The 25086-nt window shown below is 41.8% G+C and overlaps 1 protein-coding gene across 12 annotated transcripts in view; it reads left to right on the top strand.

Moving 5' to 3' along the window:
• The window catches only part of CAMTA1 (calmodulin binding transcription activator 1), a 2106456-nt gene that overhangs the window by 1794337 nt on the left and 287033 nt on the right, over positions 1–25086 (top strand). For all 12 annotated transcript variants that reach the window (XM_077458256.1, XM_077458247.1, XM_077458246.1 and 9 more), the window contains one exon: positions 8201–10050. In XM_077458256.1, the coding sequence (XP_077314382.1) occupies positions 8201–10050 (1850 nt within the window). The remainder of the gene's footprint in view (positions 1–8200; positions 10051–25086) is intronic.

Raw genomic sequence — 25086 nt, 5'->3', positions numbered from 1 at the left:
TATAGAACATCCTAATAAAAATCAGGTTTCATAAACAAATAAAAATATTGCTTTTTGACAAACAGAAGTGCAACTTTAAAATATAAAACAAATGCAAAAAACTTTAAAAACTCTATTGTCTGGAATTTATATTGCACATATTACCTGGATATTTTACCAACATTAAATATAAAAAAAAAAAAGCTTTTTTCTTTTTTTCTTTTCTTTCTGCAACTTAGTAGATGCCCCCTACTTATTCTTATGTGGTAGTGCATTATATGTTTAAGCTTTCACTTAAATTAAGCTATATTATAGGCTGAGGATAGAATTTAGAAAAGGCCAGGAGAGGGCGCCATAGAGATAATGTGAGTGTAATGTGTGGAACTGCATAAGAAAGGGAAAGCATTGATAGGAGCCCGCTGTCTTCTGATAGAGTCAGGAACTTTGAGGAAAGCAGAAGTTCAGGTGGCTAAACTTACCTCCCTCACATTTTCATTCCGTTTGCATTAGTTGATGAAAATTTTAATTGATTTTTCTCATAACTATAACAAAAATATCTTTGTTGCTAAAATTAACACGGGTTTGCAGAAGGAGGGGTCCTGTGCTGAGTGGCTGCCCTGCTCCATATTAACCACAGGGGGTCACTTGCTTGGCACAGGGTGCCATTCATAGAACGTCTTGCATTTTTTTAATGACTGCAAAGTGTTCTCTGATTGGATAAGGTGGAGAGGCGCAGATGTCCTTATCGCCCTCTCGTCCAATCGGAGAGGGCCTTGTATTCTTTGAAAAAAATACAAGGCATTTTCTGAATGTTGTTTGGGCTGAGCGGGTGACCCTCTGCGGTTACTATGCAGCAGAGCAGTCACTCGGCAGTGGATCCGGAAGACAGTGGCGGTTGCAACATTGATTTCCCACTGCCTCAGGCATTGGCCAAGCTGGACCAGTGTAACCATGCAAAATCCATACCTGGAATTCAGCTATAATGGTGTGCTGATGACATTCATAGTTTTGGACTTTTTGACAACGCCCTCCATCAGTGGTTCACCGTTGCACCCATAATTTTTAGGCTCATTGATATAACGGCCAGCATGCTCCTGGCTGGTGACATCACAAGGGGGCAGAACCACCCGGTGACCCCTCCCCTATTTAAGAACTGTCAGACGGAGGAGCAGACAGTTGGCAGTTAGCTTTCGTTGGGACCAGAGGGGGGTTTTTTTTCTTCTTTTTCGGGTCCGGCGGCGCGGCGGACGGCGTGATCGATGTTGGATTTACTTCGGGGGACTTTTTTTTTTTAATAAAGGAATTCTCAAAAACTGTGTGTGTTTTTATTTCTTTTTGACACTTTTTTTGGTGAATGAGTAGGGGAACAAAAGATTTACATGGGGTGGGGGGGAATCTGGGGGGCCCCATTGTTAAAGTTGTCAGCCTGCAGACAACCGCAACCACAGCCCATGGTTTGTTGGGAAGAGGCCCTTGTCCAAATCAACACAAGCTGATTTGAGGGAATGGAACCTGGTAAGGTTCAGGAGGGGGGCGATCGCTTGTCCCTTTTCTGACCTGCCAGGCTGCATGCTCTGGAATGGATTTTGGAGGAGGGCGGGGCACGCCGTTTTTTTTGTTTTTTTGGTGTGTGTTTTCCCTTAAAATCCATACCTGACCCAAAGGGCCTGTGTGCATTGGGGGGAGGGGGGGGGGACGCCGCACTGTGTTTTTTTTTTAATTGCCAGCATGTTTTCTTTACATTCGTCTGTCAGCGGGTTTCCCGCTGACAGCTGATGAGTCATCTGTTGTTAAGGACGCGGCAGCTGGCTTCCCGAACCGCTCCTTAGCAACCAGCTCAATGCGATAAATTACAGCATGAAAATATGTACCGCATTATCGAAAACTTTACCACAGTCGCACAATTCTTAGCGAATTGCACTTTCAAAACTGATTTAACGCAAAAGCTATTTTACTGCATTTTATCTCCCGATTGCACTGGGTTCTATGGATTGTGGACTTATTTTCTTCCCAGCCAGAACACAGACAGCAATAAAATCCAACAGAAGGTCTAGTCCCCCCCCCCCCCCCCATTAAAAAAAAGATTTCGGCTGGAGTGCCACTTTAAGCTTGCACGACCTAGCAGCCGCTTACAGACAATTGATAAATAAGTGTCTCCGTATTTTGTTTGATTCCCGAACTTTCCGCAGCTATCCCAGCTTTTGACACAAGTAATTACTACCAACCATTAGCAGAAGAGGATTAACTTCCTTTCCTATTAGGTCATTATAGAATAATTAAGGTTTCCATCTCTTTTTCAGTGAAGAAAGGGGAAAACAATTAGCTCAAGAAAGATCAAAAATTCATAGGCTTTTCTTCCCACGGAAAAGAAGGGAGGCGTTTGTGCCGGAAGATCTGTGCAAACAGTGCGGAGATCCCTCACAGGCACCCGGCTTAACCTCCTCGATATGAAAGCAGAATGACTCCTGGATTGATGGTGTCCTAAAAGAACCTGCTTCAACCATTCAAAATGCAGTCTAATAATCAGTAATATAAATATGAAATGCATAGTTGTGGGCTGTCTAGTCCAGCCTTTCTCAACCATTTTTCTTCCAGAGGAACCCTTGAAATAATTTTCAGGTCTCAGGGAACCCAGGCTAAGGCTAATCCATTGGAGCACATTGGGAAAATGTTGTCCCTTAAATTGGTGATTAGTGGGAAGAATGTTCTTCCTTACAGATGGGGGTCACAGAATGCCACCGCTGGAGTCCCGCTGATAGCTCTGCTAAGTAGTGTTGGGCGGGGAACTATGTTGACACCATCAGATGGGAGATCAATTGGCCACAGCTTAAGGAACCCCCAACAACCTCTTGAGGAACCCTGGATGAGAATGGCCGGTCTAATCTGACGCATGATTTGTAACTCTGATCTGGTCAACCAGTCAGGTCAGCGACCCCACTTTTTTTGACAACAGTTTCATAGTTAGTAAGGTTGAACAAAGACACCAGTCCATCCAGTTCAACCTGAGTGAGTGTCTACAATTGTCCCTATCCCTGTACATTACACACTCACATCAGTCCCTACCCTCAAGCAGCCCACTATCCAAGGTCCCAATTCATATACTAGGGCCAATTTTGGACAGAAGCCAATTAACCTACCTGCATGTCTTTGGATTGTGGGAGGAAACCGGAGCACCCGGAGGAAACCCAAGCAGGCACAGGGAGAACATGCAAACTCCAGGCAGGTAGTGTCATGGTTGGGATTTGAACCAGCAACCCTTCTTACTGCTAGGTGAGAGTGCTAACCACTACACCACTGTGCTGCCTAAGTTAAGCAACACAGCTTGGTCACTGGCCTAACGCCAGACCCCCCCCTCCAGCCTGATGATTGGACTACAAAGGAGTGTTGAGACTCCTCTTCTGTCTACATTTTAATTCTAATATTTCTTAAAGTGATATTAAAGCTTTGTTGTTACTTACTTATCTGCTCTGTGCAGTGGTGTTGCACAGAGCAGCTCCAATCCTCTTCTTTTCGGGTCCCCCGCCCACGCACCTGGCTCTCCCCCTCGATCGGTGTTGCGTCCATAAGACACATAGAGTCATGGCTCAGTGCTCTTCCCCCCCCCCCTCCCCTCGCTCTCTCCTCATTGGCTCACTGACTGTGATGGATAGCAGTGGGAGCCAATGGACTTTCATTGCTCTCTCAGCCAATGAGTAGGGAGAGTCTCCATACAGCCGTGGCTCTTGTGAACATTGCAGGATCGGAGGGGGCTCAGGTAAGGATTGCGGGGGCTTGGGGGGGGGGGGGACGCTGCCCACAGAAGTTTTTTTTTACCTTTAGCCTTTAGAACCACTTTATTTCAGTTTTAATTATAGCATTTATAAATCAGAGCAAAATTAATCACATTTCCAGACAATAAAAAGGGAAAGGAAAGGGGGGAAAGAAATAGAAGAAGGGATGTAATAGGCCTGTAGGCAGGTGCAGTCTACTTTTTCCACTACAGGTCGCGCTCTCCCATAGTGGAACAGTGTTTCTCTATGGTTTCCTGGGTCCCTGGGGAAGCTATCCCATTGGCTACAGCCACCCCATGTGACTCTGGTGGCCATCTTGGGTCAGGCAGAGCATTTTTCAGGCCCTGGCTCCCAGGTTTGGCACGTGTTTGTGAGTTGTTAGAGTAGGTACCCCGTCTGGTAGGGACAGAACTAGCGGCAGGGAAGGGTTCCTGACAAGAAAGGAAAGCTTAGGGCTTGCAACTTCTCTGAACACCTACCTGTTTAGGTATAAGACTGCCAGGCCGCTTTCTATCCCTCTATACAGGTGCTGTCAGTTCGGCTGTGTCCTGCTCTCTACATGCTGTTGGAACTGTGAGTGTTCCCGGTTGAGTTCTTACAGTACAAGTTCTTTCATAGCATGGGGATTGAGTGTGTTATTCTCGCTGCACCGCGCTGCAACCCACCTACAGGCCAATGCCCAAACTTTAGTGCACCAGACAATCCATGGTGGTGGTGCACTGGGACCCCGATGGGGTAGGCTTTCTATTTTAAAAGCACTGTTGCATACATTAGTCCCAGATGGCCAACACTGCTAGCACTCCCAAAATTGAGCCTTGTTGTGGACTGCAGGGAGCTAGAAACGTGTTTGCACTTATATTGGCTAGATTTAAAAATACATTTGGAGATCTAAAATAAACTTTCAATTGATCCAAAGAATAATCTAACAAAGAAGTAGAAAATGCATTCCGCATATATCCTCTCATCTGTATATAATACTATGTACTACCTGACCAAAAGGGGGAGAAACAACATGGTAAGACAGACAGGGCTGTGTTGCAGTGCATAGTCCTTCTTCTAACTGTGGTAGTCACTTGACAGAAGGACAGAGCAGAGAGATGACCACAATGGGCTCATGCTGGACTTTCATTGTCCAACCACAGGTTCCATAACAGGCTGTATTGTTTAACTGCAATAATGTCCTAAAGCAGGGATATGCAATTAGCGGACCTCCAGCTGTTGCAGAACTACAAATCCCATGAGGCAAAGCAAGACTCTGACAGCCACAAGCATGACACCCAGAGGCAGAAGCATGATGGGACTTGTAATTTTGCAACAGCTTGAGGTCCGCTAATTGCAGATCCCTGTCCTAAAGAGTGCAGGACCTGGCTGAGCTGCCAGCAGGGTTTCTTGGATCCAGGGTCTGACGGACCATCCAGTACCTAGCCTGGGTGCCTCCATCAAGATACAGCTTCCTCCACTCTTGAACTAGGAACTAGGTATTATAACTGAATATTGAATCCAAGAACTAGAAGACACTAGCTTAGGTGAAAACTGGGACTCACTTTACATCAAATCGCATAGTAGCCCATTATGTGTCACTTACCTGACACAGGAGCCAGCGATGTCACCGCTGTCCCCTGTAGCACGAAGCGTCCATCTTCTTCCGGGTATCGCTGCTTTGGCCACTCACAGCGCCGGAGAAGCGATGACTTCACTCCCACGCATGCGCACGGGAGCCGCCACTAACGGCATATCTCCGTTAGCAACAGCATGCTCAGTGCACCTGCGCGCCGCTGTCTAGGGCACATGCGCCATAGACAGCGATGCCTGTCTTTTTGCAAATATCTCCTAAACCGTGTAGGTTTAGGAGATATTTCATGGACCTACAGGTAAGCCTTAATCTAGGCTTACCTGTAGGTCAAAGTGGTCTGTAAGGGTTTACAACCACTTTAATATCATTCTAGGTGATGGGGCTGTGTGTTTTTATTATTATTAGTGTACATTGGGGCAGCGATCATGGCACCAGCTTAAACTGAAACATAAGCAAGGATTTGAAGATAAAGAAGCTGCATACTCTGTAAGTGATTTCATCAGCTGATTAAAAGCTGAGGGTTTAATATCAAGGGTATGTGTTGACAAAACTATTGTTTTAGATTTAAAGCGGTTTTAAACCCTTCCATATAACTAGTGAAGGGACTATCCCCAGGTGATACACAGAGATGAAACAAATCCTCCTACATAAGTTGCACCTGTTTATATGCAGTCTTCTCTTCTCTACATCTCTTCAAAGTGCTGAATTTGTTAAGCTTTTCAGGGAGTTCAGAAAAAAGGGGGCGGGGAGCTGAAATTACACTCTGGAGAACTCAGTGAGGAGAGCTCTGAGAGATGATTGGAGGGAAGGGACACACCCCCTTCAAACAGCACACAGGAACAGAGCTGAGGCTGCCAATCTGCTGGAGGTCCCTCCCTTGTCACCATTTATCTCTTGGTGTCAGGAAAACCTGTCAGAAATGATTCATGCTAGGAGCAGAGGAACAAAGCAGCAGACAGAAATGACACTTAGTGCTCTAAATTGAGACAAGTACACACTATAGGGCAGCCTTTCTCAACCTTTTCAACACAGAGGAACCCTTGAAATAGTTCTCTGGTCTCGGGGAACCCTCTGCTAAAAATTTGAAATCTACAACTCATGATATATTAGTGTGATGGTCAGTGGGAAGAACGGTCCTTATACTTGTGGTCATTGGGAACAATTACCTCCTTACAGATAGCTTAAAAGATCAATGGTGTTGATGGGAACTTATCCGAGAGGCAGAAATGGCCCAATGCTGAAGGAACCCCTACAACCTCTGGAGGAACCCTAGGGTTCCACAGAACCCTGGTTGAGAATCACTGCTATAGAGGGATATGCTTTGTTCATATCTCATATCTGAGGTTTTTAAACCACTTTAAATAGAATTAGGGAAGAATTAAAACACCTGTCGCAATTAGTCACATTCAACTTTTTTCCGTAATGTTAAAAATGTTTTGTAGCTTGTCCAAGCCACTTCTTTGGTTCTTACCATCTGTGCTACATTTGGGAAATTTCCTTTCCTTTTCTAGAGCGGAAAAAAGAAATGAGAGAAGGAGAATGGAGTTGTCACTAGAACAGGGTCCAGGGCCATCTTTAATATTGACTGGACCCTGGGCAAACATTTTCTTGGGCCCCCTCCTCCATGCAATTTCGCTCTCCACATGCTTTGAGAGATACAATAAATAGCAGCTAGACTCAAAATCAGTTTACTGAATCAGATCAGGCAGCGATTGTGATTGGTTGCCAGAGGTTACGGTGTATCATTACCGCTCACTGACTGGCTGGCATTATGGCTCTCTGTTATTTTCTAGAGGTTACAGCACATGACTTCTGCTTGTTGATTGGTTGCTAGAGATTACTATACATCAATACTGCTCACTGATTGAATGCTAGAGGTTACTGAACATATATACCACTCACTAATTGGTTTTTAGAGGTTACTGCACATTAATACTGCTCACTGATTGGTTGCAAGAGGTTAGTGCACAGCATTACTGCTCACTGATCGGTTACCAAAATTCAGGGTGCTATGACACCATGTTATTTTGAAGAAGAGTTCGACCTCCAATTTGCTTACTTTTGCAGAACATGATGTTAGGCTTAATGACCACAGTTGTATGCAGGACTTTTAAGCTTGCTCTTTTACCTCCCCAGTGGGCAGCATTCAGCAAAAGTGATGGTGGATGTGACCTCGTGGGGACATGATATACATATGAATGCCGCCACTATTTAAATATCAATGCCGCCGTCCACGACTATTTACATATCAATGCAGGTTATTTACATGGGTCTGCAGGCGAGCCATCTGTACATGACAATAGGGCAGAGCTGGGCAGCAGCAGCAGAAGTTTACACTGAGATATTGGGACACAGCACGGGACTAAAACTTCAAGGGAAGGAAATTTAAACTAAGATAGTTGGCAAGTATGAGGCAGGTGCTTTGGGCCCTCTACAATGATGGGGCCCAGGGCAGCTGCCCCTTTTTCCCTGCCTTAAAAACGGTCCTGACAGGGTCCCTATTAGATTATGTAGCTTCAATCCTTGCTTTGGTGAAAACTCTTCAAACATATGAGATGTCTCTTCACTTTCTTTCTCGTGACGATGGTCACCAGGACAAACAGAGAAGGGAAATCTCCCCAATGGGGACATAGACAACAATGAAAAGATAACACAGGACCTAACCCTTTCTTTCTCTATACAAAACAAAAAATAAAATGTAATTGTAGGCGTTATCTTTGACGTGTCAAGACTTTACCACCTGCCCACCTTCATCCACACCTAGTTACCGCAAACCATGCTCTTGAATGATTGTTCTGTTTAGTGATACTTGCATACACAGACTAGGATGCTGGGCCTCTGCTTCTTCATTAACATAATTTTCTCTTGTCTATTGTAGGTGCAGGTAGCAGTGTGCATCACAAGTGTAACAGTGCCAAACATCGCATCATCTCACCAAAGGTCGAGCCAAGGACGGGGGGCTACAGCGCTCACTCAGAAGTACAGAACAATGATGTTTCAGAAGGCAAGAACGAGCACAGTCATGGTAAATCCTCCAGTCGGGAGAAGAGGAACGGCAAAATGGCCAAGCCGGTCCTACTTCATCAAAACAGTACAGAGGTTTCATCAACCAATCAGGTGGAGGTTCCCGACACGACCCAGAATTCCCCTGTATCCATCAGCAGTGGTCTGAATAGTGACCCAGACATGGCCGACAGTCCCGCTGTCACTGGTGTCTCTAGCATGGCCGTTGCCTCAGTAATGGGGAGCCTCTCCCAGAATGCCACTGTGTTTATGTCTGAGGTCACCAACGAAGCAGTATACACAATGTCACCCAACACCGGTGCCAGTCAACACCTCTTGTCCTCAGATACCACTACCCAGGGACTTGTACTTGCAGTAAGTTCAGATGGTCACAAGTTTGCCTTCCCTACAACAGGGAGTTCTGATAGCTTATCAATGTTGTCTGCCAACGTCTCGGAAGAGCTTGTGTTGTCTACCACCCTCGACAATAGCCGAAAGATCGCTGAAGCCACAATGAATTTTGATCCAGACTGTTTTCTCAACAACCCAAAACAAGGGCAGACGTATGGTGGAAGCGGTCTTAAAGAAGACAACATTAGCTCGAATATGCGAAGGTCATCCAGCACAGAACGTAGTTTCGCTTTCAATGCAACTTTAGCTAAGGAGATAAAAACAGAAGACACCTCATTCGAGCAGCAGCTATCAAAGGAGACCTATCCATCAACATCATCAAATACGCTAACCCTCACTCCTGGCTCCAGCTTACTTGCATCTGGCGGTGGACTGAGTCCTAGCACCACCCTAGAGCAGATGGATTTCAGTGCAATTGACTCCAACAAGGATTATTCAACAAGTTTCAACCACACAGTGCAGAGCCCCCATGTACACCAGACCCCTTCCCCAAGCTTCTTTTTACAAGATGCCAGCAAGCCAATCCCTATGGAGCAAAATAACCACAACAACCTAAATGACTCAAACAACACGTATGTAAACACCTTGGGTTTGACCAACGTCAAGACTGAACCGTCTAGTCAAACGCCCGCTAACTGCAATGGTACCATCGACCAAGCTAGAATAGAGTCCACCTCTTCTCTCCAGCTCATGCAATTCCAGGCCAACTTCCAGTCGATAAATTCTGAAGAGGTTCAGATGGAGACATCGCAGCAGGTCGAAGGGAATGAGAACCTCCTCAAGCCTGGAGACCTTCAAGCCTGCAATGCTGAACACTATATGCAGTCAGAAAACGCTGCCACAATGAGAAATGGCAACAACCTCCAAATTCTGCAGGGAAACATGGTGCAAGGACTCTATCCAGTGGCCCACCAGGCATTGAGCAACTCCTCCAACATGGAGCTTAACTTAGATCACTTTGATATCTCCTTCAGCAACCAATTCTCTGACCTTATCAATGACTTTATCTCTGTGGAAGGAGGGAGTAACACCATTTACGGGCACCAGCTGGTAGCTGGAGACAGCAACGTGTTGCCGCAGGCCGAAGATGGGAACCGGCCTGCGTACTCTCAGGCTGAAATGTGTATACCTTGTTGTAGCCCTCAACAGGCCAGTATGCAGCTGGGCAGTTCTGAGACAGGAGCCACTACTATGGCGTACATGCACGTTGCGGAGGTGGTGTCGGCAGCAGCACAAAGCACGCTGGGAATGCTGCAGCAGAGCGGGCGGTTGTTCATGGTAACGGATTACTCCCCAGAGTGGTCGTATCCTGAGGTAAGTCTTACTGTCCAAACCTGTAGCATGCTGTTGTTAAGTCTATCTAAAGCCAAAACTTTATTTTATTTTGGATAGAGTAAGGATTGGTTCAAATTTATGTATTTTTGCCGTGTGTCTCACTGAGGAGATTTCCTTTCATTTCCTGTTCTAGAAAACTTTAGGAAGTAAGGGAAATTCCCTCTTAGACATTTGTCACTAGAAAATGTGTCCTCATTGGACCCCTTTTCTGGTGAAAACCTTTCAATTTTGGATTCTACTTACCTTAAATCCTAGTGACAGGGGTCACCAGGACAAATAGAGACTGAATCATTCCAATGAGAAAGGAGACTCCTATAAACCCTGACAGGGGTTCTAGCCCCTCACCACTCTGTTCAAAATGGGAAAATAAAATTGAGGCTTTAGAAATATGATTTATTGCATAAAGTTTACAAAAAAAATGGCAGAATTACTACTTGCGCTCCTAGATGTAATGATAAACAGTAATTCCAAATAAATTGTTTAAAGTTTTGAAATTGATCCTACAGCTCCATACATATAAGGACTGGGGGGGGGGGGGGGGTCCAATAGACACAGCAACAAAAACTAAGTATATGAAAATTAAGTAAATTAATCCTATAAAGTATATGAAAATAAAGAATATGAAATATAAGAAGTATTAGAAAAAAGTAAAATAAATATATAAAATGTATAAAAATGGAAAATATGAAATATATGATGAATTAATATTCTTCATATATTTGAAATATATGAAGTATATGAAAATAAAGAATATGAAAATAAAGGAAATGAAATATATAAAAATAATATATGAAGAATATGACAATAAAATAAATAAAATAATAAATGAAATATATATGAAAATAAATAATATGAAATATATAAGGTATAAGAAAATAAAGTTTCTAAAATATATAAAGTATATGAAAAAAGTATAATAAATATATGAAGTATACGAAAATAAGGAATATAAAATATATGAGGTATATGAAAATGAAAAATATGAAGTAACGAGTATATAAAAATAAAGTTTATAACATATATAAAGTATGTGAAAATAAAGAATATGAAATGTATAAAGTACAGTATATGGAAAAAGTATATGAAGTCTATGAAAATTAAATTAAATGATTAGGATTGCGGCTAGGTGACAATGTTAAATCTAGCACCTCATTCCTTTAATTTAAAATGTATGGGACAACAAGGTTTTTGTGGGATTATAACGTTACCAGTAAAAAGGGCACTTACATAAAAAACATTTTATGTTTTACATTTTATTTACATTTACATTTTATTTACAAAGATTAAAAACTGAATCAATAGAAAAATTTTACACATATCACTTCATTGTTAATACATTTCCATTGTGTAGGTGATCATGGAGTGATGTCTGATCCCGACATGTTTGGCCAAGATTAGCTTCTTCAGGGGATTTTTCAGACCACCACTAGTCAAAAGACTAGAATAGAGATGAAGTCATAAATACCATCAAAATATCTATATTTATATTGTTGATGGTATATATGACTTTATCTCTATTTTATTCTTTTGACTAGTGGTGGCCTGAAAAATACCATGAAGAAGTTAACCTTGGCGAAACATGTCAGGATCAGACATCACTCCATGACCACCTACACAATGGAAATGTATAAACAATGAAGTGATATGTGTTAAAATAAAATTCTATTGATTCAGTTTTTTAACTTTGTAAATAAAATGTATATGCTTTATATGTCAGTGTCCTTTTTGGCACCGTTATATTTACACAAAAACCTATGAAGTCGATAAAAATATAGTAGAAAGTAGAAATGAAGTAGAAACCTATGTAGAAAGTAGAAATAAAGTAGAAACCTATGAAGTAGCCAAAAATAATATATGAAATATATGAAGAATATGAAAACAGAGTAAATGAAATACATATGAAAATCAAGAACATAAATTTATGAAAAAAAGTAATAGAAATCAATAAAAAAAAAGAATATGAAATATAAAGTATATAAAAATAAAGTTTATAAAATATAAAAAAAAGTATATGAAAATAAAATATATTAAACATATAAAATATATGAAAATAAGAAAGAAAAAATATATGAAGTATATGAAAATAAAAAAAGTATATGAAAAATATGAAGTATAAAAATAAAGTTTATAAAATATTTGAAGTATATGAAAAAGTATATAAAAATAAAGTTTATAAAATATTTGAAGTATATGAAAATAAAGAATATGAAATGTATAAAGTATATGAAAATAAAGAATATAAAATATATGAAGTATATTAAAATAAAGTAAATGAAACTTATAAAATATATGAAATATACTTATACTTTTAATGTCTGAAGCATTGCTCTGGATGCTTACTTTGACCGATATTTAGGAAAGACCTACATCAGTGGACTTTGTATTTTTTAAATCTTTGTATTGGTAAATTTTAGTAATTAAAGTGTATCTAAACCAAAAAACAAAAATGTAATATATTAAAACTTACCAGTCCTTATATCTGGGGACTGCATTGGTTTTCTTCTTTAGGCTTTTTTTCCCTTTATTTTCTCTTGGTGATCCAGCCAACAACACACTTCCTGTCTTAGGGTGGCTACGCTAACTCACAGCCTGGCTTTCCTCTGGCTTTGTCCTGCTCTGCCCATAGTTCACCATCTTCATCGAAGTGCGAGCCGAGTGATCCACCGCTAAGAGTCTTGCCCTTTCCAGAGTTTCCTCTGGCTTCGCCCTGCCCAGGCATAGTTCAGCCACCCTTTGACAGCAGCACAGTCAACTACTGGAGAGGTTAGTGGTAGATGAACTAGTAGATTTAGACTGACTTTACATAAACAACTTACAAATTAAAATCTAATTCCAACATATTTAAAATCTTACTCTGAACCTTGATAGACTTTCTCACTCTTGATTCCACCCTCCTCCAGAACATTGAAATGCCAACCTTTTTTTTTGTGTTTTTTACTTCATTCTACCTCCCCCGTCTCCATTCTTGCCTAGACAAGAATGACGTGTTCCAGCTCCTGGTGGCTCCTGGGATGATAAGCACATCACATATCTCAGGAGGCTTCAAAGCTTCTGCATGATGCTGGAGGAGGGTGGACCTGATGCTGGAGAGGGAAGATCTGGTGGTAATCAGGGGGGCCGCCTATCTGAATCCAGATGAATCAGCTGGCTCCCAATGACATTAGAAAATAAGATGGCAGCACCAGTTCTGGCATGCAGTAGGGAGTGGAAGATTTAAGCAGAACGGTGCTCGATTCACTGGGAGTGTGAATATGTGCATTGAGGATAGCCCAGCAAAACCAGGTAGGAGGGGATAATCAAAAATATCACAAGGCGGTAAAGTTCCTCTTTCATACAGGAAAACGTTTAAGACCCTCTGCAGGGGTGGTACCTTATGTTTTTACAATACAAGGCACTTTTAATCTTTTTTTTTGTTCTTCTTAACATTTTTAAAATGTCACAAGTGCTCTGTTCCAGCACTGCAGCCTCCATAAGGCCATTTGGGAGTTGACACTTGACTGTGACCCCATGAAATGCTGTGGTTCCTTCATCCAACGCCTATACCGCTAGAGGACACAACAGTGCCATAGGGGTTGGAGGCTGGAACCACAGGATGAGGTTGGGGACATGAGCATCCAACAGTGCTGGAGGGGTCCATGTCGAATGGTCTTAGCCCTTGTACACACGGTCGGATATTCCGACAACCAAAGCCGTCGGATTTTGTCAGACGGATTTTGTCCAAAACTGTTGCAAACACACGGTCGGACAAATTTGTCGGAATGTCTGATCGTTCAGAACGTGATGACGTTATTTCGTTACGATGGGACTACGATCAGGCTAGTAGCCAATAGCTTTGATGTAGGAATTTGATCTGAGCATGCGTGGCACTTTGTCCGATTGGAATTCTCTACACATGATTGGAGTATGTCCGATCGGAGCATTTTGTCGGAAAATTTTACCAACAAGTTGGAAAACTTGGTCCGTCGGATAGTCCGACGGAAACAGTCCGATGGAGACCACACACAGTCGGAATATCCGACAAAACAGTCCGATCGGACACATTCCGTCGGAATCTCCGACCGTGTGTACAAGGGCTTACAGAGCCCCAGTGATTAAATGGATGGAAGGTAGGAGACACTTGCCACCAGAGAAGGTAAGTATATTAGCTCTTCTATTCCAGTGACCTTTGGTATTGAATTAAGGATATTAGCTTTTCTTGACAAACCAAAAAGCAAGGACTTAATTCAATTGTAAGGATTGACATACAGATCATCCCATAATGCCCTTGCAGGCAGCCACAGCCATATCCGTCATGCTATTATGAACATGTTAGCGCTCATCAGTGCAAGCCATAGAACAAATGTCTGGTGTGGAGCACAGAACTTTGGTTTCCCCGCACAACATGGCTGTCGGCACGCTAAGTATACCGTAGATACGTGATAAATAGGCCCCTGTGAGTTTCGGTTTCTTACAACTAGCCACTTTTCTTGTTATGTTGGAACCTCAGGCATCTTTAACCGGCTCGGAGAAAAGTAATATTTTATATGAGCCGGCATTAAATAAACAGCAATCAGGCTGAAAGAGCAGATGTGGTATGTCAAAACGTAATACGCCATCTGCCAAAAATAATTGCGGACCCTAATGAATATGGGGAGGCAGATCGCTCCTGAGAGACAGAATTACTTAAAAAAAATAAAAAAAATTTAGAAACTTCAGGTCATTTTTAACAGGTATTTTAAGAACAGCTGAGAAAAAAAAACAAGGCTGTTAAATGAGAACCCTGGAAAAAAAATATTAAACTCCTTAGTGAATAAGAAGAATGAAAATCTTTTCACCCGTCGCTGCTTTTGTTTTTTGGCTGTTGTGTCTGTCTGGTCAGGATAGCAGCTATCTAGCTTTGTTTAACCTCTTGAAAACCAGGCCTTTTCTGTTACTTTTGTAACAATCAGTTATATATATATATATATATATATATATATATATATATATATATATATATATATATATATATATATAGTTTTTTTTTATTTTATTAAGCAAAACCCATAGAGACTAAAATAGGATTTTTATATACAGCTTACCTGTAAAATCCTTTTCTTGAGAGTACATCACGGGACACAGGGCTCCCGCCCCTCTTGGGTTTTACGTGGTTTCTTATTTCTTTGCTACAAAACTGAGGTGCCTCCCATATGGGAAGGGTTATATAGCGGAGGAATTCTCCTTAATTGGGGGTTAACCAGTGTCCAATCACCAGAGGTGCCTATATAACCCACTATGTAATGGAGCTCCTGTGTCCCGTGATGTATGATCAAGAAAATGGGGTTTGCTGTTTTTTATATCCCACAGTATTTGCGCAGTGTTTTTTTTTCAAACGCAATTTCTTTCTCGTACATCACGGGACACAGAGACTCAGTAATTACTGTTGGGTTATAGGGTATCACTAGGTGATTGGACACTGGCACACCCTAGACAGGAAGTTCAATCCCCCATCTAACCCCTTCCCCTACTGGAGGTACCTCAGTTTTGTAGCAAAGCAATATAAGTGTATTAGAAGAGGGGAGGGACCTCTGTGTCCCGTTATGTACCTCAAAAGAAAAGGATTTTACAGGTAAGCTGTTATAAAAATCCTATTTTCTTTCTCGTACATCACGGGACACAGAGACTCAGTAATTACTGGTGGGATGTCCCAGAGCAATGCTATCTGAGGGGAGGGGAACCACACAACATAGGGTGTACTCAGACCTGAGGACCCTGTACCGCTGCCTGCAGCACACTACGCCCAAAGGCGAGGTCCTCATGCCTTCTCACATCCACCTGATAAAATTTGGTGAATGTATGGATAGATGGCCAGGTTGCGGCCTTGCAGATTTGAGCCATGGAGGCCTGGGGATGCACCGCCCACGAAGCACTAATAGCCCTAGTGGAGTGCGCCTTGATCTGAAAAAAATTGGGCTAAATTTACTGTTTAGTTTTTTTTTATTCATGAAAGTGTATTTTTTCCCAAAAAATTGCATTCATTTGAAAGACCGCTGCGCAAATACTGTGCAACATAAAATATTGCAACAACCCCCACTTTATTCTCTAGGGTCTCTGCTAATATATATATATATATATATATATATATATATATATATATATATATATACAGACGTTTAAAAAAAAAATATATATATATATATATATATATATATATATATATATATACGTTAAAATCCATATTTCTTGCAAAAATGAAAATTTAAAAATTACTTAGAACCCCCAAACATTGAAATGTTTATTGGTTAACCCTTTCACGCCTAAGCCTATTTCTGACATTTGAAATCTGTATTTTTTGCTAGTAAGTAACTTGTAAGCAACAAATGTCAGAAATAGGCTTAGGCATGAAAGGGTTAACCAATAAACATTTCAAATTATCCTCTTGGGTGATATGAACTTTTGTACTAGGTGCTCCTCAATACCCACCCCAGAGTTTATCAAGTTCTGAGCGCTCCTTTTGTCACGATCAAAAAGGTGGCAGCCTAAGACCAGAACAAGGTCCGCCTTCACTATACCTTCATCAGTAGACACTCCATTGGATATTCATCAGATCTCAAGTCTCACTTCTATTGGTCCAGCGCTGTCATACACACAATGTTGGCGAGTGCTGGTCTCCTTTACCCCGCATACCCTTTAGAGCGAAATATTTTTTTTTAAAAGTCTGGAAATAATCGAAAGTTGGGTTCCCCTTTAAGTACTGTCTACATTTTAAAATGCTGTTTATTTTATTCTTTTTTTATTTTTATTTTTTTTTTCCTCCAAGAAATCAAAAAGCCTGATGTAGGTGGGAGTCTATTAAAGCATTTTAAGACTAAAATGAAAACATCACTTTAAGGAATATGAAATTAAGATAAGTCTATGAATACATTATACTCCGCTCGGTAAGCTTAATAAGCAAAAGCAGGTGTTTGAGGATTATTACCTTCATTTGCATATAACAAGCTCCCATTTAACAAATTACTTCATAGAAGTTGTTTTTTTTTATTTTATTTTTTTTTTTAATGAAAACGCAGAACATAGCCTAGATAGACCGAGAGGGGGAGGGGGAGTGGGGTTATTTGCTCCTGAAAAATCATATGACGTATTTCTTTTTCAGTGCTCCTTGTTTGTCACCCAAGATGGCGCAAGTTTAACAGGATAAAGAGAGTGTCCCTTCTGGCTTTTAAGTTGATTGGTCATGTGATTAGGTCCCGGGAAAATGTTGCAGTTAACTTTTTTTACCAAATTTTTTTTTAAAAAAATGCAATTGTATTACAAAAAAAAACGAATTCACATTAATTTAATAAAGCACTATGGTTTGATTTACTAAAACTGGAGAGTACAAAATCTGGTGCAGCTGTGCATGGTAGCCAATCAGCTTCTAACTTCAGCTTGTTCAATTAAAGTGATACTAAAGCCTCATTATACAGCGACATGGTGGCACAATCCTGCAAATCACCGTAAGTGTACTTCGTCTCGGGAACTCCTATTGTCCAGCGGGGGGGAGCCAATCAGCGGGGTCTGGCGAACTCGATGTCTGCCGGGCCACCCGCAGTGACAGAACAGGGCAGATCTCCATTCTGACAGGGGAGATCGCACATATCCTGTCTTTCTGCTAAGCAGGGAGAGGGATCTGTGTGTTGTCCCCAGTCACACAGTCCCCCATACAGTTAGAAAACACCTGCAGGGTACACATTTAACCCTTTGATTGCCCCTGATGTTAACCCCTTCCCTGCCAGTGTCATTAGTACAGTGATATGTTTAGCACTGATTACTGTAATAATGTCACTGGTTATTGGGATTTATACCAAAAATATGTAGCAGAATACATATCGGCCTAAACCGATGAATACATTTTTTGTTTTTTTGCAAATGTTTTATAGCAGAAAGTAAAAAAAAAAACTTTTTTTTTCTAAATTAAAAAATTTAAATAAAAACCGTAGAGGTGATCAAATACCAAAAGAAAGCTCTATTTGTGGGGGAAAAAAGGCCTGGTCAGGAAGGCCTGGTCAGGAAATGGGTAAATCCTTCCAGACTAGAGTTGTGTATATCAAAAGAAACACACAGCCCCATCACCTAGGATGGCATGGCACTCCCCTATTCCTCCCAGCTCCCTTCTCCAAGGCTGGAGACTGCACTGTCAACCGTTAAAGTGATATTAAAGTCTTGTTTTTTTATTTTGTTCAAAAAATAACAAACAATACCTGCTCTGTGTAATGGTTTTGCACAGAGCAGCCCGGATCCTTCTCTTCTTGGGTCCCCTCGCTGGCGCTCCTGGATCCTCCCTCCTGACGAGTGCCCCCACTGCAAGCAGCTTGCTATGGGGGCACCCGAGCCGCAGCTCTGTGTATCCATTCGGACACGGAGGCGGGGTTTGGCCCTGCGCCCTCTCTCTCTCCTCGTTGGCTGACTTTGATTGAGAGCAGTGGGAGCCAATGGCCAAATGAGCCAATCAGGGGGGAGAGTCCCAGACGGCTGAGGCACTCGTGCATATTGCTGGATAGAGATAGGGCTCAGGTAAGTATTGGGTGGGCTGATGGGGGCTGCTGCACACAGAAGTTTTTTTATCTTAATGCATAGACTGTATTAAGATAAAAAAAACTTCTACCTTTAGAACTCCTTTAAACTTTGACAATAAAACGTGGAAGCTGATTGGTTTCTATGCAGAGCTGCACCAGATTTTTCACGCTCCAGTTTTAGCAAATAAAACCCTATGTGTCATAAATAACAGCCTCTTTGCAGGCACTTCCTGTCTACATGCACTCCAATGATGGCAGCATGGAATTTCTTTTGGGTGGGTTTTCTGATGGTGGCAACAGTGGACCATACCACTTCCATAGTCCCTATCAGAAGCCCAAGTGACATGGTGACAACAGAGGAGCCCAAGTGACATGATGACAACAGAGGAGCACAATCGGGAGGCATTGAAATTTGCTGAAGATAACTTTTGACATTGCATCAACATTGTAAAGCTTGTCACTAAGGTGTTTTTTTTAGGTATGAATAAAGTGAGAAATGGTACAAGAAAGAAAAAAATTATAAAAAGAAAAGAATAAAGTGTGGAAGGTTTACTAGCTCTCTTACTATGTGTCCGCTCACTTCCTGTCCTGGTGACCAACAGGGTAACAGAGAGCAAAAAAACAACATGATAGGGGTATCAACAATTCTCCACTCTGTCCACATCTGAAAACAGGCTGGACATGGAGATTGACCTTTGAGTTATAGTCAAGCACTAACTACTTGACCTCTGGAAGATTTACCCCCTTTCATGACCAGACTATTTTTTGCTATACAGCAATGCATTACTTTAATGCGTGGTCATGCAACGCTGTACCCAAATAAAATTGATGTCATTTTTCTCCACAAATAGAGCTTTCTTTTGGTGGTATTTGATCACCTCTGCATTTTTAATTTTTTTGTGCTATAAACAAAAAAGAACAATTTTGAAAAAAATACAAAAAAACATTTTTTTTTTACTTTCTGCTATAAAACATATTCAATAAAATTTTTTAGAAAATCTAATTTCCTCATAAATTTAGGTCAATATGTATTTTTCTACATGTCTTTAGTAAAAAAAAAAATCTAAATCAAAATAAGCATCTATTGATTGGTTTACATGAAATGTTGTTATAGCGTCTACAAACTATGGGATATAGTTATATATATATTTTTTATACTAATGATGGCAGCAATCAGCAACTCATAGCAGGACTGCGATATTGCGGCAAACAATCGGACACTAACTGACACTTTTGACATTTTTTGGGAACCAGTGACACTAATACAGTGATCAGTGCTAAAAATATACACTGTACTAATGACACTGACTGGGAAGGGGTTAAACATCTAGGATGGTCAAAGGGGTTAACTGAGTGTCTAGCCAGTATATATGTGTACTGTATGTGCTGCTTTCACTAGGGGAAGAGGTTGCTTTTAGTCCCTGCTTTGCAGGAATACAGGATCCATCCCTTCTCCCTGTCAGAACGGTGATCTGCCTTGTCTACATAGGCAGATCTCAGTTCTGTGTGTTTTACCGACGATCGGCGAGCACAGACGGACATCAAGTGCCCAGCACCCGTAGATCGGCTTCTGCTGTGAATAGTCACAGCAGAAGTGCCCCATCGATGGCATGTGTGCGCCCGCTGAAGGCAGAAGTGCAGGATTGCGTATATATATATATATATATATGATCCTGTGCAGTGCTGCCGCCCTGTTGCGGTAAAACTGCTATAGGGCAGTCAACAATGGGTTAACCCTATTTTAGAAATCTATGCCATGACAAACCCTCAGAATCCTGTCCTGGTGACCACACAGGCAAGGGGGCTAAATCTCCCCCAACAGGGTCACAGACAGGAGTAAAAACTTAGGGTTTCAGCAATTCTCCACTCTGTCCACATGTGAGAAAAGGCTGGACATGAAGTTCGACCTCCAACTTATATCTAAGAATCCAAAAATCTTTGCCGTGACCCTGAAGATTTTGTCCTGGTGACCACACAGGCAGTGGTGGGCAGGGCCGGGTCAAGGGGTGGGCAGGAGAGGCAGCTGCCCCGGTGCAGTGAACTCTTTTGAGAAAAGGGGGGCATCGCATGTTGAGTTCCGCCCCTGTAGCATTTTAGGTCTGTAAGTTTCAGGAAGGAAGAGGGGAATTGTACTGGGGACACAATGAGGGGAGAGGACTGGGTTTGTGCTCGAAGTGGAGATTTGACAGGTAAAGAGGCAATTTGTGCTAGAAGGGGGGAGGATTTGTGCTGGGAGGGGGGATTTGTGCTGGGAGGGGGGATTTGGGGAGGGAGTAGAATCTGTGCTAAGAGTGGGAATTGGGGGGAGGGGGGTGTTGTGCTACAAGTGGAAATTTGGAGGGTAGAACATTTGTGCCAAGAGGGCTTTTTTTTGTGGGGGGAAGCGTGCAGATCAGCATATCAGTGCTGGATTTTTGTTTGGGGGGGAAAAAGAGAGGGGATCTTTGTTGAGACATGATGCTCACACTGTCATCTTCACCCTGAATGCTAAATGACTTTGTCCTGGAACTGGTGGGGGGGTGGGGGCAAATTTCCCCAACAGAGTCATGCATAGCAATAAAAAATAATAATGGGGGTTCCAACAATTCTCCACTCTGTCCACAACAGAAAAAAGACTGGACGTGGAGTTTGACCTTCGACTTACACCTGAGAATGAACTCTATTCTAGAATCCCTTTTGTCATGACCTTCAAAATCACTACCCACCCAATGCCATCCCTGGATTTCACACCACACAAGTTTCAGTAACTGTCAAACATTTGCATGTTTACTTGCAGGCAGCACAAAGAGCAGTCAGAAATGACGTGCCAAATGCGCTCGCCCTTAGCAGTCAATTAGATTTCAATTTACTGAAGTCGGATCAGTAAAGTATTGTATTGGTGTATAATCCTGTTAGAGGCAAGCCGTGCAATGTGGGTGGAATGGAGTGGATGAAGACGTGTTTAGCCCTGTGGTGTACTGACCAAATAAATAAACCAGTGAGTTACCATGTCTACAGCTAATGCAGAATGTGAAGATCGCATCGCTCCAAAAAAAATGAGTACATCTACCGGCTATATATAGAAAGGTAATAAATAAGATCATTATAGAACTAAGTATATTCAGGTTATTCTGATTCATTCCTAAAACTTTGCTAATATAGTAAACTTCCCATAAAAAAATGCAGAAATAAACAAAATCAACTTTGTGTTAGTTGAGCCTGGGGTAGCGGGTTTTTTTTTTTTTTTTTATACCTTCAGCAGCAATTGTGCTAGGAAGGAAACCAGAAATAAATCCAAAAACCTCGTTATTTGGAGTTGCATTCAGTAACACATTAGAGTTTGTTTTCTTAGTGAAATTGTGTCCTTGTTTTTCCATCTGCTAGACCTTGAGTCACTCAGATAAGGTCAAGTAGTGTGGCTAATTGGATGTATTTTGAATGCAAGCAGCTCCCTCCAGTGGATTAGTTGTGTAATGCAATGATTACAAATGATAAGTTTCATTTAAGATAGATATAAATGTATGCTTACAGATTACTGAGCGGTACATTCATAAAGAGATTGATTACCGTATACTATATATCTAACACTGTTTTTGCTTTACAAAGTGGATTTTGTTTATTTAGTTGTATGTTACGTGGCAGTTTTCCGTCTTTAGGAATGTTTTGGGTAAACAGAGTAACCAGAATATTCTTATAGAGTGGGGGGTCCAAATACGAGGGCCGCATAGTATATTTTACAAATATTCATGGGCTGAAAAAAAGCTGTTTTATACTATACATCAGGTTCCCCCTTACATCAAGGTTACCATCAGAGTCCCCTTTTACATCAGAGTCCCCTCTTACATCAGCGTTCCCTCTTACATCAAGGTCCGCACTTACACCAGGGTCCCCACTTATATCAGAGTCCCCTTTTATATCAGAGTCCCCTTTTATATCAGAGTCCCCTCTTACATCAGAGTCCCCTCTTACATCATAGTGCCCTCTTACATCAGCATCCCCTCTTACATCAGGGTCCCCTCTTACATCAGCGTCCTCACTTACATCAGAGTCCCCTTTTAGATCAGCGTCCCCTCTTACATCAGTGTCCCCTCTTAGATCAGGGTCCCCTCTTACATCAGCATCCTCACTTACATCAGAGTCCCCTTTTAGATCAGAGTCCCCTCTTACATCAGCGTCCCCCTTACATCAGGGTCCCCTTTTACATCAGGGTCCCCATTAGCATCTTCCCTTATATTATGGTCCCCATCAAAGCTTCTTTATCTCAGGATCCCCATCAGTGCTTCCCACCCTACATCAAGGTTACCACCATTGTCCCCATCAGAGCCCCCTTTATATCAGGGTCCTCATCGGAGCCAGACAGATAAATGCATACATATAAATAGAGAATTAGAAAAGATAGCTAGATAGCGGAAACAGACAGATGGAGAGAGAGAGAGAGAGAGAGAGAGAGAGAGATAGAGAGAGATATAACCAAATAGATAGGAGTTCAAATCTTTTCCAATTCTATTCAAAGCAAAAAAAGGAAAACAATTTGAGCTGGACATATACTTGAACCACTTGCCTACCGGGCACTTTTAACCCCTTCCTGCCCAGGCCAATTTTTGTCTTTCAGAGCCGTTGCACTTTGAATGACTATTGCGTGGTCATGCAACACTGTACCCAAACAAAATTTTTATAATTTTTTCATACAAATAGAGCTTTTTTTGGTGGTATTTAATCACCTCTGGAGTTTTTATTTTTTTGCTAAATAAAAAAATAAAGACCAAAATTTGGGGGAGAAAAAAATGTTATTATTGTTTGTTATAACATTTTGGAAACAGGTATTTTTTCTCCTTCAGTGATGTGCACTGATGAGGCTGCACTTATGGGTTCTGATGGGCCTGGTGAGGTAGCACTGATGAGGTGGCACTGATGAGGAGGCGCTGATAGGTTGCACTGATGGGCACTGATGTGGTGGTACTGATGGGCACTGATGAGGAGGCACTGGTGGGCACTGATGAGGCTGCACTGATAGGCGGCGCTGATGGCCACTTATAGGCAGTACTGATGGGCACTGGTAGGTGACACTGATGGGCACTGGTAGGCAGCACTGATAGGTGACACTGATGAGGAGGCACTGATGGGCACTAATTGGCAGGACTGATGGGCACTTATTGGTAGCACTGGTAGGCACTGATTGGCAGCACAGATGGGCACTATTTGGACTGCACTGATAATCAGGACACTGATAATCAGTGCCATCTTGGGTCAGGCAGACTCTATTTAGGACTCTAACTCCCGGGTTTGGCACGCATTCCACGTGTTGCTAGAGAAGAGGTAGGTCACTGGTCTAGCAGGGAAAGTGCTTAGCATCAGGAAAAGATTTTGTCAGAGTAGGGAAAGTGCAGGGACACGCCATCCTTACTGTAAGCCAACCCACTTGGGTATGGGCTGACCAGGCCGCATTTCACCCCTTGAGACAGACCCTGTTGGCACTCCTGAGGCCTACTTCAATTACATATCGTTGGTATGTGCTGTGAGTGCTCCCGGTTGGTTTGCCTTCCCACCGGGCCTGTTCTGTATTGCCAAACTTCAGATACGATATACTGTTTTTCTACGACTGCATTATGCTGCCCCAACCCAAACTGGTGTTAGGAGAATGTCGGAGGAGCTTGGCCAGCACACACAGTAATTAGACACTCCCATAAATGGAAGGGGCTCTGACTAGCAAGGAAGGAGAGGGCTGTGTTCGGGAATTGACTCTTCCTGGAGCAGTCCAAAATTAAATCAAATTCAAGGACACAGTGCAAGTGAATAAATCAAAGTTTATGGGAAAGGAAAAAAGCTGCAAGTAAGCATACAAAATACTCAATTGTTCAGCACTTTTACCTGCAATTTTATCAGTTCATGACAGGGCCTCTTTAAAGATCCTTTTCTTTCCTGCAACATGTAGAGAAAGACAAACACATTCATACATTCTCCTCTCGCCTAGAAGATAATATAATATTGCTGAATATTCCTACCGCACACACAGGCAATATCCTTCGCTTCTGACAAAGGACCAATTAAATCAATTTATTTTCCCACTCACTAACGCATGCGACTTGTTTAATTGTACCCCGACCCATTTTAGCATGGCTAATCAGAATATTTGTGACTGATTGCAAAATTATATCCGCAAATCATGCCTCGCTTAGCGCATCTTGATGGGAAATCGGTGGCGGTAATCATGTCTCTTGTTAATAGCGACTTTTATGTTCCGCTTTTATCGTCGGAACTCTTCTTTTTTTTTAACAGGTTTCCACTCAAATTGAACCTATTTGAAGATACATGAAAAACATTTTTTGATGTAGAAATGTAAATGTGGTACAGCAAAAGAGGAGGATAATCACATCATGGGACTGTGGATATTATATTGATAACGGGTTGGATTAGCAGACTTTGATATATTTTGCTGCATGGCTTTAATGTCGTTTAGGTTAAAAGAAGAATTCAAATTTTATGGAGAGCGCCCTTTCCGAGCGCCCGGTACTAAAATGTATCT

Source organism: Lithobates pipiens, unplaced genomic scaffold (assembly GCF_037356315.1).
Source record: "Lithobates pipiens isolate NorthernLeopardFrog02 unplaced genomic scaffold, aLitPip1_a1.2 Scaffold_27, whole genome shotgun sequence".
In the NCBI taxonomy this organism is placed as follows: domain Eukaryota; kingdom Metazoa; phylum Chordata; class Amphibia; order Anura; family Ranidae; genus Lithobates; species Lithobates pipiens.
This window is presented reverse-complemented; position numbering and strand designations above follow the sequence as displayed.